The 14,681-nt window shown below is 48.5% G+C and overlaps 1 protein-coding gene across 3 annotated transcripts; it reads right to left on the reverse strand.

Moving 5' to 3' along the window:
* Window positions 1-6: 6 nt before the first annotated feature.
* On the reverse strand, window positions 7-14,620 carry MON1B (MON1 homolog B, secretory trafficking associated). 3 transcript variants are annotated; one of them, XR_014305977.1, is made up of 7 exons: window positions 14,257-14,597; window positions 13,884-14,041; window positions 11,578-11,907; window positions 10,232-11,051; window positions 9,734-9,881; window positions 6,112-7,425; window positions 7-69 (listed from the first exon to the last, which is right to left on the reverse strand). XR_014305977.1 is itself a non-coding variant. In XM_082712348.1 (6 exons), the coding sequence occupies exons 2-6, from the start codon at window positions 14,029-14,031 to the stop codon at window positions 7,216-7,218; spliced, it is 1,656 nt and encodes a 551-aa protein (XP_082568474.1). In that variant the 5' UTR covers window positions 14,032-14,041; window positions 14,257-14,620; the 3' UTR covers window positions 4,059-7,215. The 3 variants fall into 3 exon arrangements, 2 of the variants coding, with proteins under 2 accessions (XP_082568474.1, XP_082568475.1); XM_082712348.1 differs by lacking the exon at window positions 7-69 and having other exon boundaries at window positions 4,059-7,425; window positions 14,257-14,620; XM_082712349.1 differs by lacking the exon at window positions 7-69 and having other exon boundaries at window positions 4,059-7,425; window positions 14,455-14,603.
* Between the last annotated feature and the right edge of the window lie 61 nt (window positions 14,621-14,681).

Genomic DNA, 14,681 nt, shown 5'->3' on the forward strand with positions numbered 1-14,681 from the left:
CACGACCTTTCTGCAGCCTTTTCACCAATGCCAGCAGGTCTTCAGCCGTCGTCAAAGACTTGGTCTGCTCTGTGGAGACGAAAATCAGAATTACAGGATGGCAGAAAGGTCCAGGCCTATCTGGGAAGGGAGGAAGAAAGGCGCAGGGAGTTCTGCAGAAAGCCTGAGCTGGAACTGAGGACAGGCCGTGGGCGTGGGCAGGTTTCCAGCCAGAGCTCCTGCAAGACTCTGTCCCCTGCCCCCTGAGCTTTCTGATGTGTGCTGGATGAATCCGGACTCTTAACGGTCAGCTTCTCCTAAACGTCAAAGGACACCATAGGCATCCCCTTAATGAAATGAAACAGTGTGGGAGAAGGGGATGCGCTTTTGCTGCTGCTGTTTAAAATCAGTATGCATTTCCACCGGAGGCAGCGGGGCAGGAAGACTGCAGATGGATTTTTAAAAAATCATTATAGGTCACAATTTGCAAATTCTTGAACAACTGACGGGTGTAAGGAATGGTTATCGCTAACATCAAAAAAAGACAACCAGATATTGTGAGCCTCCTCATGGAAAAACACACCACTTACGAAGGATTCTTGCCAAAAACCAAACCAAACCAAACCGAACCGAACCAAACCAGCCCGGGAACCTTACCAGGCTTCTATACCTGCATATCAACCAGAATTAACAAAAGGAGCAGAGAAACATATTAAATGACCCCATAGGGATACAGATGCTGGGGGGCGCCTGGGTGGCTCAGTGGGTTAAGCTGCTGCCTTCAGCTCGGGTCATGATCTCAGGGTCCTGGGATCGAGTCCCACATCTGGGACTGAGCAGAGAGCCTGCTTCCCTCTCTCTCTGCCTGCCTCTCCATCTACTTGTGATTTCTCTCTGTCAAATGAATACATAAAATCTTAAAAAAAAAAAAAAAAAAAGGGGATACAGATGCTGGAAAATGCCAGAGGACAATTTGGTTTTTTCAAGAAATAAATTCCAAAGGGGAAAACAAAAAGAATGAGGGGGGGAACTCTATTGATTAAGAGAGACTTGGCGCATATATATATATGATTCAGTTGTAGGAAAAGACCTTATTTGGATCCTGATTCAAAGACCCTTTTTAGCCATATACACGTCTATATGTATTTAATGTGAGTCTGTATTACTTTTAAAATTATAACAATGACAAAAGCCCCACAGGAAAAATGTTAACATCGTAAACTCTTGAAATCAATGATAAAAGCTCAAGGTCCAGTGACCCACTCCTCTCCAAGGAACATGGTGCAGAGAAAATGGAAGGCAGCTCTACAACGCATATGAGAGTCCCAAGGTAAAGTAAAAGATGCTTACTCACAGGAACGTACAGTGCAAAGTCCCTCCTCCTCAGACCCTAAGTTCCTCACTTCCCCTTCACAGAGATCACTGTGTTAGAAGCTGTTTGTTGTCTAGTTGGAGATAATCCAATTCACATACAAGCACAAGTCCACTCTTGCTTTTTAAGTGGTGGCATGTCATACACGGTGCCTACGTCTTGTATATTTCATCTGACAGTGTATATGGGTGATGCTTTTATTCTTTTTAGTGGCTTCGTAGTAGTCCACTGAACGGACCGACAATAATTTAAAAGAAGTCCCCTACTGATGGATACTCAGGCTGCTTCTCTTCTTTTGCTGTTACAAACAAGGCCACAGTGACCATTTGTATTAGTTCTTCTTGGGCTGCCATAAGAAAGTACCACAAACAGGGTCTTCCTTCTGTGTGTGTCTTCATCTGGCATTCTGTGAATTTCCGTATGTGCAAGTTTCCCTCTTCTTATAAGGAAACCGATCATTGGATTAGGGCCCATTCTAATCCAGAACGACTTTATCTTTTTTTTTTTTTAATATTTTATTTATTTATTTGACAGACAGAGATCACAAGTAGGCAGAGAGGCAGGCAGAGAGAGAGGGGGAAGCAGGCTCCCCGCCGAGCAGAGAGCCCAATGCGAGGCTCGATCCCAGGACCCTGAGATCAGGACCCTAGCCAAAGGCAGAGGTCAACCCACTGAGCCACCCAGGCGGCTCCAGAATGACTTTATCTTAACTAGTTATACCTACAAAGACCCTATTTCCAAGTAAGGCCACATTTTAAGGTACTGATAGACATAAATTTTGGGGAGAGACAAAATTGAATTGTGTATTCAACCAGAAAAACATCCCCATGCATACTTTTGGTGCATATATATGAATGTATTTACTGGATGAATTCCTACTAGGCCACCTGCTGGATCAGAGAGCATGTGTATTACTAAATTTGGTTTTATGAAATGGTCCTCCCCGTATTTCAAGCAGGCCCATACAAGTTTCCTTCCCCGTAGTCTTAGCAGCCAAGTATGTTTTCCAACTTCTTCATTTTTGCCAATCTGATAGGCAAAACCAGTATTACATTTCAATACTTTTGGTAGTAAATATCAAAAAAATTACTCAAATCCTCTACATCAGAAATTCCCTATCTAGTAGGAATCTATCTCCAGGGAATAAATGATGGTGGTCGAGTTGTTCCTTATTTCTAATCTTACAAACAGAAACAATCTAAAGATATTTTAGTTAAATATGGCATGTTCATAGGATGAAATCCTTTTTAGCCATGAAAAATCATGTTATAGGGAGCCTGGGTGGTGCAGTCGGTTAGGTGTCCATCTCTTGGTTTCTGCCTGGGTCATGATCTCAGAGTCATGAAATTGAGCCCCATGTCAGGTTTCACACTCAGTGCAGAACCTGACTGAGACTTTCTCTCCCTCTTCCTCTCCCCTTGCCCCCACCCACTCTCTCACTCCCTCTCAAATAAATCAATCAATCTTTAAAAACAAATCAGGTTATAAATCAGGGGTTTTTAACCTGAGCTTATTGGGTTTTGTTAAAATGTTTGCTGGTATGTTCGCTTTCTTTGCATGTCTTGTCTCAAATCATTTACAAATTACTATGCGGTATTTTAACTTTGCATTTGAACTTTTGACTATTTAATAAACAACTGTAGAAAACCATGGACAAAAAAGTAACAGCTTCCTCTCAGGAACAACACCTTCAATGAGTCACTCCCCTTCCTAGAGGTAACTGCCGCCAACAGTTTGGTGAACACCCTCAGATCTTTTAGGAAAATGTATTTCATGTTTTGCTTTTTTACTTTCTTACCCAAAAACATTCACACAATACAAAATATGTGAAGTTAAAAATGAAACTTCCCCTTCTCTCCTTGGCTCTAAATCTTAACTGCCTTTCTCTGATATAATCAATAATAATGGATATGTCACTTCTTGAGACTTTTAATTTTTACAATACTCTTAATATTGGGAAAAGGGGACATCTGGGTGGCTGCCACTTAAGTGTCTGCCTTCGGCTCAGGTTGTGATCCCAGGGTCCTGGGATCAAGTCCCACATCAGGCTCCTTGACCAGTGGGGAGCCTGCTTCTTCCTCTGCCTATGTCTACCACTCCCCCTGCTGCTCTCTGTCAAATAAAGAAAATCTTTTAAAAACATATTTGGAAATGAAACAAAAAAAATTAAAGCTATTTTATGAACAGGGAGAAGTATTTGTCATTGTTTTCTTTGTAGGATTTCAAATGAAAATTTATAAACATCCATGAAAATAGAGAGGACACCATGGTGAACTGTGATTACACATCGCTAAGATCTCATAACTATTACTTGCATCCATATTGGCTTCAGCTGTTTTTTCTGTGCTGAAGTATTTTCAGGCAAGCTGTATGTTTTATTACATTCCATCCCCAGACACTTCACTAAGAATCTCAAACACCTGAGGCCATTTTTAGATAACTCCAATCCTGTCATCACACTGACAAGATTAATAGTCCTCATGTAATACCGTCCAGTAATCAATGTGATTTCTCGATTGTCCCCATGTCTTTTACAGCTGGCTTTTGTAACCATTTCTGCAAAAGCCCCATCTTCACTTTTCCTCTCCACTTCCTTTCTAGTCCAAGTGATCATGAGTGATCAGTAAAGCTCTTAAATAACCCAACTAACATCTTGATAAAAAGTTTCTGAGAAATCCGGATTACAAAGCAGTCTGTACAGCACGAGTCCCTTTTAACATTTTATTTTGAAATAATTTCAGATGTACATAAAAGTGGTAGAAAAAGGCCACAGTGCTCCTCTTTGCCTTTGTATTGGATTTCTCATTTGTGAGCATTTCTGTACCATATATTGCTGGCATCATGGCCCATTATTCCTTAATATTCCAGTGTATATTTCTTATATACAAGGGACTCTACCAGGTAACCACAGTATAACCATCAAAACTGGGATGTTAATATTGATCAACATTAAAATATGATCCTCGGACGCCATTCAAAATTTCCCCTTCTCTATTTTAAAATTATATAGCACTATATATTCCTGAAAGAAAAATAAAAGAAAAAAATCACAAAAATGCCTCCACCTCTGCGCACCCCTAAAAATGTTAAGTCCCTTGTTAAGAGTCATCAGTTAGGCCTTTAGCCTTCACATACTGTGCAACAGTATCTAGTTGACACTGTCCCTCTTTATATATTTTTTTAAATCCCAACTCCCTTTTCTCTCATAAAGTATGATCACCTTTGAAGCTGATTTTGTGTCAATAACCCGTGATCTTACTCTTTTAAAAATTCATTTTTAATTATCTTATTTTCTTTTTTTTTTTTCCTACTGCTTAAAAAAAAGGTCCACCACCCAGTCATTCCACAATAGGCGTGGATATATCTAAATCTAGACATTTCCCTGATTGCTTCTTGTTCTGCTTCCATCAACAACACTGTGATGGTCCTTCATGGGCCACACATCTGTATATTCCCTGATTACCAAGCATGGTGACTAAAGAGATGGAATAGCATTTTAGATGCTAAAAATATTCTGCCAAAACGCTTCTAGCAAAGCCTTTACTGGTCAGTTCTGAGTGAGGCAAGAGAGAGCCTGTTTCCCCACACAGTAATCAATATTAATTTATCCCTCTCTTTTTAAATCCATTTTCAATGGGCTAGAAATGCTAACTTACACGCTTTTCAATTTTCTCCAATGCTGGTGAAGTTAATTATGACTCCAATTTTGACTAATTTGAAAGCTGGATACTAAAATAGGTTTTAGCACAATTGCTACTATTTTAAGCGCTATAGCAAGTGCTTAATATATGAGATCTATTTGCATCTGTCTTCTTTCTGAATGTCCTTTGTTGGAAGCTGGCCTTTGATGCCTAGCCCTAACCTGAGAGCTCTTCCTGTTAAATTACTGTTCAAACAATTTAAAACAAACAAAAAAAAATTAGTAAGCACCTACTATGTGCCAAGCGGGCATTGTTTTAGGTGCTAGAGAAGTAACAATAAACAAGTGAACAATCGTAATTACTGTTGACGTCTGCATAGATAGATCTGGAAAGATGCAGTCCAGATGACATTGATACAGTGGTTTAAAGAGTGCGTACGAAGGGGGACAGAGATCAATCAGAGGGCAGAAAGTCAGAGCTGTGGGGACAGGAGTGGGCCTTCACATTATTTGCTGTACTTTGGTACATTCCAAAAATGTCTACAATAAAAAAAAAAAAAAAAAAAAGAGAGAATGTTGGAGACATAGCGGTGGGTCACCGAATTGGGAGGTTTCCTTCTTCAGGCCACACTACGATTTCTAATGATCTCTAGGGCCACCCCCTGCCCCTCGCCGGGGTGCGGGGGTGTCACGATCGACCAAGGGTCCCAGAGCGACGCCGGGCATGGGAGAGGCCCCTCGACTCGGACTCGAGTCCGTGTGAGATGGGCTGTGGGCTGGGTGGGAAGGACACTGGGGAAATGCTGTGCTTCTCCTCGGTGCGACAGGAGCCGGTGACTTGAGACGACATCCGTCTCCGCGTGTCGTCCGCGGAGCTACGGACTGAAGCATTTAGTCGGCCGCTCCTTCGGAACACTTAAACCAACGTGCCCGATGAAGCGGAGTTCATCTAGATGATGACAAGATGCACGTTGTCTTTCTCCCCGTTGGTGAACGGTTTTGTTTTCATAAAGCTTCCATTTTGACTTTTTTTTTAGTACTGCTATTACTATTTCGTCATTGTGACGGGACAGGGCTCTCTCCCTTCCACCGCGCCCAGAGGCAGGCTCGCCCTTCCTACCTTCAGCCTCCTCCGCCTCCTTTACCATTTCGGGGGGCTCCATTTTCAAAGGCTCCAACCTGCCGTTTTCCATTTTCCAACGCGGGGTTTGCGCTTGCGTACACCTTGGATGACTATTGGTCCCCCCCCCCCCCAAAAAAACCACCTACGTGAGAGCGCATGCGTGCAGCGCGCGTCGGCCCGTCAGTGGACCCGGGCGGAGCAGCACGGAGGTTGCGAATCGCGGCCCCGAGCCCCTGAACGACAGCGCGCATGCGTACACCCTGAGGCCCGCCAACTCTACTGTAGGGCACGACCGGGTCTTGGTCCGTTGAGAAGGGAGTGCTGTGCCCACGCACATGAACTCTAGGGAGGCCTTTCCCTCTCCGGGTTGCTACGTGGTGCAGGTTGGAAGTACGAGACACACATATGTGAACTGTGCCGTGGTACCCAAGAGTTCGAGTCCCCTTTCGCTCACAGATCCTCGCGTGACAGCCGATGCGAGGTTCTCTGCACCTCACGGGAGTTCAACGAGCCTCAGAAGCCGAGCGCGCCTCCCATGCACACGGTCTGGATCTCAGCCAGGTGTGAAGTCAGTCAGGTGTTGTGCCCAGAAGGCCACCTTCTCCACCAGCAGCAGCCAGCATTGACCAGGGTCACTTCTGACCGGGTGAAGATGAAGTAGGTGAAGGGCAAAGGAATGTCCTTGTCGAAACTGATTTGAGGTCTTTTAGATACAGTTTCTTTCTTAAAGCCTTTCATAAAGGCTGGCCATGCATTCCCAATTCCAGAGTCCCCGTGGACACCCAAAGGGACCCTGGCCAACCCTGGACACTCAGGGCTCACAGCCCACCAGGAGGCTGACTCCTGCTGCAGGACACAGGGTGTGGTGCCCAGGACTGGAGGAGACAGCCCCTGACAGAGGGATGTCATCCAAGTGGAAGAGGCGGGGCAGAGGGAGAACAGGGCAGAGGGGCCCAAGGATGTCCCCAGAGCTGGAAGAGCATCACCGGGCTGGGGAAGCAGCCTTTCCTGTGTCTTCCTGCCCCATTTCCAGGCTGGAGACAGAAGGTAAAAGTCAAAGGTGGTGCTTCTCAGCACGGCCCAATCTAAGAACTCTGCCACTCAAGGTCCAGTGAACAAGCCATTATGGGAAGGTTGGTCTGTAGAGGCAGCTGGGGCAGCGGGGGGTGTGGAGTACTTGGGTGGGTAACGGATGAAGAGTCGATCCTCCTCTTTCTTCACCCAGCGCAGGAGTTTGGTCACTACCAAGATGGCACCTGCCTTTGTCACCAGTGGGCTGAGGCAGGTATAGAGTTCAAATTTGGAAGTCACCTGCAGGTTTGAGAGGACACAGAGTTAGTTAGGCCAGAGCTGGCCATGCCCTGTCCTGTCCACCCCACCTGGGCCCCATGCTTGTCTTTTGTTTGGAAAAAACATAGGGCGAGGGTTCCTACCTGGTGCTACATCACCGTGGGCCAGGGGTTTTCAGTAGGGCCAAAAAATCAGCTGAATCTAGTGGCTTCAGCTGGGTAATGCTGGCTCTGTGTGTGTGTATGTGTACGTGTGAGCGCGCACACACACATACTCCCTGGATGTCAGTTTGCTCACCTGTGGACCAGGTGTAATAGCAACAGTGCTTAACATTTACTGAGCGGTTGTTATATACAAGGTTCTGTTCTAAGCTCCACATAACTGTTTTCATCCTTTGTAGCCGGGGCATAACAGGAGGATTAGGAGGATAGGAGGATTAATTCTATTTAATCCTTATACCAACCAGAGGGTCCTAACCTAACCAGGTCACTTCTGCATCACCTCTCATTGCTCTCCCCCTCGCTCACCGGGGGAGCAGACCAGCCACTCCAACCTCTCCTTGCTATTCCTACAACATACAGGTTCTGTCTCACCTTACAGCATTTGCACGGTCCTTTCCCTCTCCATCTCTTCAGTGAGTCATCCCCTGACAACCTAATTTAAAATCCTGGGCCTACAATATCTTGGTTTTGAAATGCTGTCCTCCACCAAAAGGACACAGGCTCCTTGGACAAATGGCTGATTCCAGGACTGGCACAGAGAAAGTACATGATGAGCCTGGAACATCGTGTGCCAGGAAACAGGAATGCTCAAACAGTGATGGGAGACATATAAAAAAGAAACAGGGCCCGCCCCGGCTACACTGAGATAGTTTTAGCACCAAAATCAATGACAGAAAAGGCTTTTAGCTCACTGACTTAAAAGAAACATCCATGAGACCATATTGATATAAAATTAAAAATTAACCAATATGTAGGGGGAGGAAGAGTTCTTTCATATAGAAGTAGAATGCCAAATAATAAATGTAGAAGGGATGATGCAGTTCAAAAATCACCACGTGGCAAACACCAGAGTAGAAACTTGCAGACAAGAATCATTAATGGCTATTAAAATTAGTGAATGAAAGTGTGATGAAAAACAGAAACCTGACATAATTCCCACAAGATAATTATGAGAGGTAAAGGGGGAAAACACTATATAGTGCAGAAATCTGGGAGACACCACCTTAACCAAGTGACCTAAGTTACATCAACAGTGGGACAAACCTGACATTGTGGATCTCCCGATCCGGGGCAAAAAAGGGCATATCACTCACTCTTCTGATAGTCTTGCCAAAAATGCCTGACCTTATTTCAGTCATGATAAAATACAGAAAAACCCAAGTTGAGGGACATCCTACAAACTAACAAGCTGGTACTCTTTTAAAAAGTATCCAGGACACGCAAGAAATGAAAGACTGAGAAAGGTTTCTAGAATAAATGAGACTGAAGACAGAACAATAGTATGATTCTGGACGGGATTCTGGATGGGTTAAAGGACATTAGTGGGACAACTGGTGAGATCTGAATGAAGTCTGAGGATTAGATGTACTGATGTTAATTTCCTGATTTTTTTAAAGCCCCTGTGGTTGACATCTGGAGAAACCAGGTGAGGGACCTATTTGTAGTAATTATTTGTACTATTTTGTAGCTTCCTTGTAAGTCTAAAATTGCTTGGAAATGAAAGTTAAAAAAACTTAAAAATAAAATCCTTAGGTGAGAACAATGCCTCCTACCCAATAAGCATGCAATGAATTATTTAATACAAGTCTGCCAGCCGGCAAAGCCTGAGGGAAGGTGCCATTTCCAGTGGGGTCGCCTTGGCCAAACTCCCTGAACAGCTGACCTTAACAGACCCACAGGAAGTGAGGAGAGGAACCCTGAAGCCCCCAGGGGAGACACCCCAGGTAGAAGGCATGGCCTGGGACCAAGCCTGTGGTCTTCAAGAGTGCTGGGGACTCCCAAAGCGAAAAATGAACTGGCAGAGAGACATACGGGCAGGGCTACTGGGAAAGCAACAGGCATACTGATGGCTGTTAATGGGACCTCTTCCAAGTTGAGGATGCTGTACTGGTAGCTAATGGGGGAACAGCGAAGAGAACAGCGTACAGGAGGGCTGTAGACTGTGCGATCCTTATGGGTTTCAAAGGTACGTGTGTAATGGTAGGAAAAGCGATGCAGACCAAGGCAGGGTGTGCCTCATGGAGGCTGTTATGGTCAGAGGGGATAGAGTGGAGGGAAAGGGGGCGTGAAGTCAGGAACGAACTCTTGCGGGCCCCTAGCCGACTCACCCAGGCCAGCAGCGTCTCCCTCTCGGCCACGTGGTAAATGAGACGCAGGGGCCTGGAGGCGCTGTGGAGGCGCGCGTGCAGACGGTGGTACAGGTCGGACAGGCGCTGTCGCTCCTCCTCTCTGCTGTACGGGGCCTCCAGCTCGGGGCTGCGTGATGAAGGCAGGGGAGGCCAGCATCAGTCAGAGGCTTGCTTGGCCGCCCCATCTCCCCTCAGTCTAGGGAGTTCAGTGAAACAGAGCCCAGCCACCCCCATTAGACTTGAGGTTTCTCAGTGGCTGGAGGCCCAGCTACCGAGGGGCCTCCTCCAGGACCGGGGCCCTCTTCTTCAACAGAATACAGGATTCCTTGAGGTTGGCGGCCGAGCCTCCCTCCGTGGACAGACACCCATGCTATCCCGTCCTTCTAGAGAATGCCTGGCTCTCTCCCACCTCTTGTCTACGAGATGCCGGATCTCAGGCCTTCCTGCCCACCAACTGCCCACAGGGTCAGGGCCTACCTGGTAAACTGGGGCAGCTGGCGGTGATGGTCGGGGATGTCCAGTGGCTTATAGAGGAAGTGCCGGAGGCCCGGTGCCCCCACAGCCTGCACGCTGTAGGCAGGAGCACTGGCTGATGGGGCATTGGAGAAGCTGGCAGCCTCCCCCAGAGCCCGCATGGCACCCAGGGTGTGCATGCCTTCTTCAACCAGGCGCCGGCAGGTGGCCATGTCATGGAAGGCCTCAGGGTCAGTGCCAAGCAGCAGCAAGCACACGGGCATGGCGTCCAGGCGCGCCACGTAGGCGTAGAAGAAACCATCCGGATTGAAGCGGGGCAGGCACACGGGTGCCCACGCCTCTCCCGCCGCGAAGGCCGGCGCCCCCACCCAGTCGAGCAGCAGCTGCAGGTCGGCGGGGTCCAGCCGACACTCGGCTAACACAGTCCGCTCCTGGGCCGCCGTCACCAGTCGACCTCCGATGGCCAGCACCGAGAGGGCCAGGCCGGGCGCCGTGCACCGTCGCAGCAGCGCACCCAGGGCTTCGCGCAGTGGGCGGGCCAGAGGCACACAGCGCACGGCGCCCAACAGCAGGGCGCCGGGGTCCCGCTCCACACTGTCCAGAAGCCGGTCCAGCGTGCGCTCCGAGCCGGCCAGCAGGCGGCGGAGGTCGTAGTTCTGCTTGCGCGCGAAGATGCGGGCCACGCTTGCCCGGGTCAACGTGCTCACGATCTGTGCGTGCACGGCTAGCAGCTCCCCGCGGAGCTGGGCTGCCGACTGAGGAGTCCTGGACACAGCCACCAGCAGCAGTGGGCCCTGCTGTAGGAACACCAGCTTGTGGTCCTCTGGGGGAGGGAAGGGGGGCACAGCGGGTAGAGAGGGGTCAGCGGCGACAGGCGGGGTCAGGCAGGGCTCTGCCGCTCTTTCCCTGAACACACGCACTCCTGGCCCATGCTCACGTGGTCACTTGGCGGTACACTGGGATGGGGATAAGGACAGCTTGGGAGAGTCTGGTTAGTTCTAGAGACATGACGGGATGGTCAAGGAATCAGGTTAGACACAAAGCATGGGTCAGGGGACAACAGAGCAAGGACTGACATGGAACCTAGAGACACCCAACTCAGCCACAAAGCTGAGCCCCCAAAGTCACGCTTTCAGATGAACCAGGAAGTATCCAGTGACTCAGATCCAGGTGTGTTAATCACTCAGAACCCAGCAGGCCAAACAGTCAGACAACAGACAGATCCTGGCCAGCCACCCACATACACGGACTTGCCCCTGGCTGCCTGGACAACCTCCCAGGCAGCCGGCTGGCCGGTCAGCCATTTGCCCAGTCACCATCCCTGCTCCACCTCCTCCTCCTCTGCTCACCAGCGTAGATGGCGCGGATGGCATCGCCTGCACTCTGCACGAAGGACACGAGGGCCGTCATCACACCCATGGTCGTCGACAGTGCCTCCACGCTGCCATACCTTGAGTAGATGGGCTTGCCTGCCTCGCTCAGCACAAACACGTGCTTTCGCTTGCTGCGCCAGTCCTCGTCACTGGGGTCCCCGCCCTGGCCCCCAGAGCCACTCTCGGCGCCACCCACGGGACTATTCTCTGAGGCTGCAGGATCCCAAAGCCTACAGTTGCATGATGGGGCCTCTGTTTGGGGCAGTGGTGACAGCAGGCTGGAGGGCTGATCCTTCGTCTCGGATTCTGAAAGGGAACTCCTGGTGGGTCATCTGGCTGTGGACTCCCCGTAACCCCATGTGCCCAAGGACTTATCAAATCTCTACCAGTGCCTCCCACTGACCCATGATGCTGACGAGACCCCCAGGTGTCTCCTTAGCCCCTCAATGACCTCCACACGATCCCCCTAGAGCCCCAACAATCCAATCTCTGTCATTACTGAGCCCTCTATATCCCTAGAGACTGTTTATTCTCCTTTCAATAACTGCCACTTTCAAGTCTTCATGCTATTGCTTCTGAATGGCCATTTTTAATAACTTCATCTTCAATAATCCCCCGTGAATACCTCTGACCCCTCATATATTTTCCTAGTACCGACTACTCATCTCTCATTGGCCACCATGATACCCACTAATATCTCCATAGTCTCTCATGTAAATCCTTCCCCTGCCCCATCCCTCCCTAATACCTTATTTATTCTCATGAATGTTCACTGATACCTAATGACCTCATTGACTCTTCTGGTCACCCATGTATATTTTTTGGTGATAACCACTAATTCTCCCAATGACTGCCATGAATGTCCACTAGCACCCATATCTTTTAGCCTCCCCTAACCCCCTATTTACTCCCACTGCTGTTCACTAACATTCCAATTATTCCATTAATATCACTAATACCTGGGTCTTCAATGACCTCCAGTGACTACCCTGACACACAATCTATTTTACCCCATGTGCACTCCACTCCCCACCATGACTACCATTGACCTCTACTAACATCCAAGACTTCAAATAACCTCTCCTGATTCACCTGACCCTTTTTTATTTCATTCTCCCATCTCCTCCTATGACTACTATTAATTTCCACTAATATTGAGGACTTCAGTGACATCCTCTGACTTCCCTGACCTCCTGTTGTTCTCATTGATAATCCACTTCCCTCCTTATAATATCCTTCATAACATACATACACTAACACACAGGACTATAATAATGACCTCCATCTCCCCTCCTTGTGACCATCATTAACAATCAGCAATAAAACCCACGGCTGCCCCCTACTGATTCCCTTGACACCCCCCATTTATTCCAGTCAATGTCCACTGATCTTCCATTGACAACCCTTATTTCAACAATTTTCCTATAGAATCCTGATAACCTCATATTCCTCATTCTTTGATTGACATTTGCTTATCCCCCATGTCCTCCTCCCAGTTACCTCCCCAAGAGCTGCCATTACTTGCCAATAATTCCCAAATCCTCAGACAGCCCGCACCCACACCCTTTATTCTCAGTGATGTCTACGCATCCTTCCTGATGATGCCACCAACATCCACTCATTCCGAAGTGGTCCATGTGCACTCCTTCTGCAATGACTCCTAATGAGTCTCCACTGAATACCTATACGCATCGACCTAGGTCTTCAAATACCCTCCTATCGGTCGTCCGACTCTCCAGATAATCTCATTGATGTCCACGGCTACCTCACCGACGATCACCATTAACATCTACTAATTTCTGGTTCCTTAAAGACTGCCACCAACAACTCACCACTGACTTCCTCAAAGATGTAAACAATGAATGTGCATTTGTCACCATTGATCCCCTTTCCCACCTCAATGACTTAAGTAACACCGTAGCCTCAAAAGACACAGACTTTTAAATAGTTCCCCTTTGGCCATATCGACTTTCTTTTGGTCATTCATTGACCTTAACATCCTAAATCCCCCATGCCCCTCGTTGGCGCCAGCTGACCTCTGATTCCTCAAAGGCCTGAACTCAGACCAAGTCCCCAGTGAACATCACACTGATACCCACTGATTTCATTTCTCAACGACTTAAACTGCATTGTGTGTCCACCATGGCCTCCTACTAATCCTGCTATGCTCTAAACTACTTTCCCGAGTCCCAAAAGACTCCTCGCTGGTCCCCCTCGGACCTCTCCCAGCATTGGCACCCTCCAGGTATTCTTTCCAAGACCCTGGTGAGAGGAAGGCATACCTGTTTTCTCCAGGTCCCCGTCCCCAGGATCCGGCGGGGCCTCGTGAACCTCTCCATCCTCTCCATCCTCCTCACTGGGGAACCGAGTGTCCTCCAAGTCCTCCGCGTCCCCAGGGGCTGGGGCAGTAGTGTCTCCTCCAGCCTCCATCTGCACATCCCTGTGGGGTAAGGGAATTGAGGGTGACAGGCAGCAAAAGAAACTTCTTTAAAGCCTCTACTGAGCCTGGACTCCTTGAACACATTCCTAGCGCTTGTTTCCCCTCGGGTTTCAACAGGATGAGACAAGCAAAAACATGACCAACTACTTGCACCCTCCAAGATTTCCCGAAAAGGAGGTTCTAATGAGCTTCCTCAGATAAAGAGACATAAACACCTGTTTTAATCCCGTATCCCAATTGGCCGGGTACCATCACTTCTCAGGCAGCGGCAGCATCACACTTCCGGGTGCGGCTGACGTCTTGCCACACTTCCGGGTACGACGCCGCTCTGAAGACACTTCCGGCTGCGGCGCTTTATTCGCTCGCCGCCGCGCAGCAACCTAGCCTCCCGCCGCACGCTGGTGTCCCCTCACCGTTGAGATGACGCGCGCCCCTCCCGGATTTACGTCGGTCTGGCTGGAGACCCGGTGCGCCGCCTAAGAGCTCCTTTCACCGCTCCGGCTCGCAAGGCTAACACAGGCGAGCCGGGTAGCCTCCCTTACAGTAGGTTGTCGGCGTGATGGGGGCGCGGCCCGCTTTCAGCCAATCCGGAGCCGGAGGGCTTCCCTTTTGGCCCAATCAGGAGAAGCCGGCTCTCCTG

Source organism: Mustela nivalis (genome assembly GCF_964662115.1).
Source record: "Mustela nivalis genome assembly, chromosome: 18".
NCBI classification, from domain to species: domain Eukaryota; kingdom Metazoa; phylum Chordata; class Mammalia; order Carnivora; family Mustelidae; genus Mustela; species Mustela nivalis.

What these genes read in the sequence shown, in the direction of transcription:
- MON1B (XM_082712348.1), bottom strand. Translation starts at nt 14,031, where the DNA reads ATGGAGGCTGGAGGAGACACTACTGCCCCAGCCCCTGGGGACGCGGAG. An exon ending in CGGGGACCTGGAGAAAACAG is followed by an intron (nt 11,908 to 13,883) that starts GTATGCCTTCCT and finishes GTTCCCTTTCAG; the next exon opens with AATCCGAGACGAAGGATCAG. An exon ending in CATCCGCGCCATCTACGCTG is followed by an intron (nt 11,052 to 11,577) that starts GTGAGCAGAGGA and finishes TCCCTCCCCCAG; the next exon opens with AGGACCACAAGCTGGTGTTC.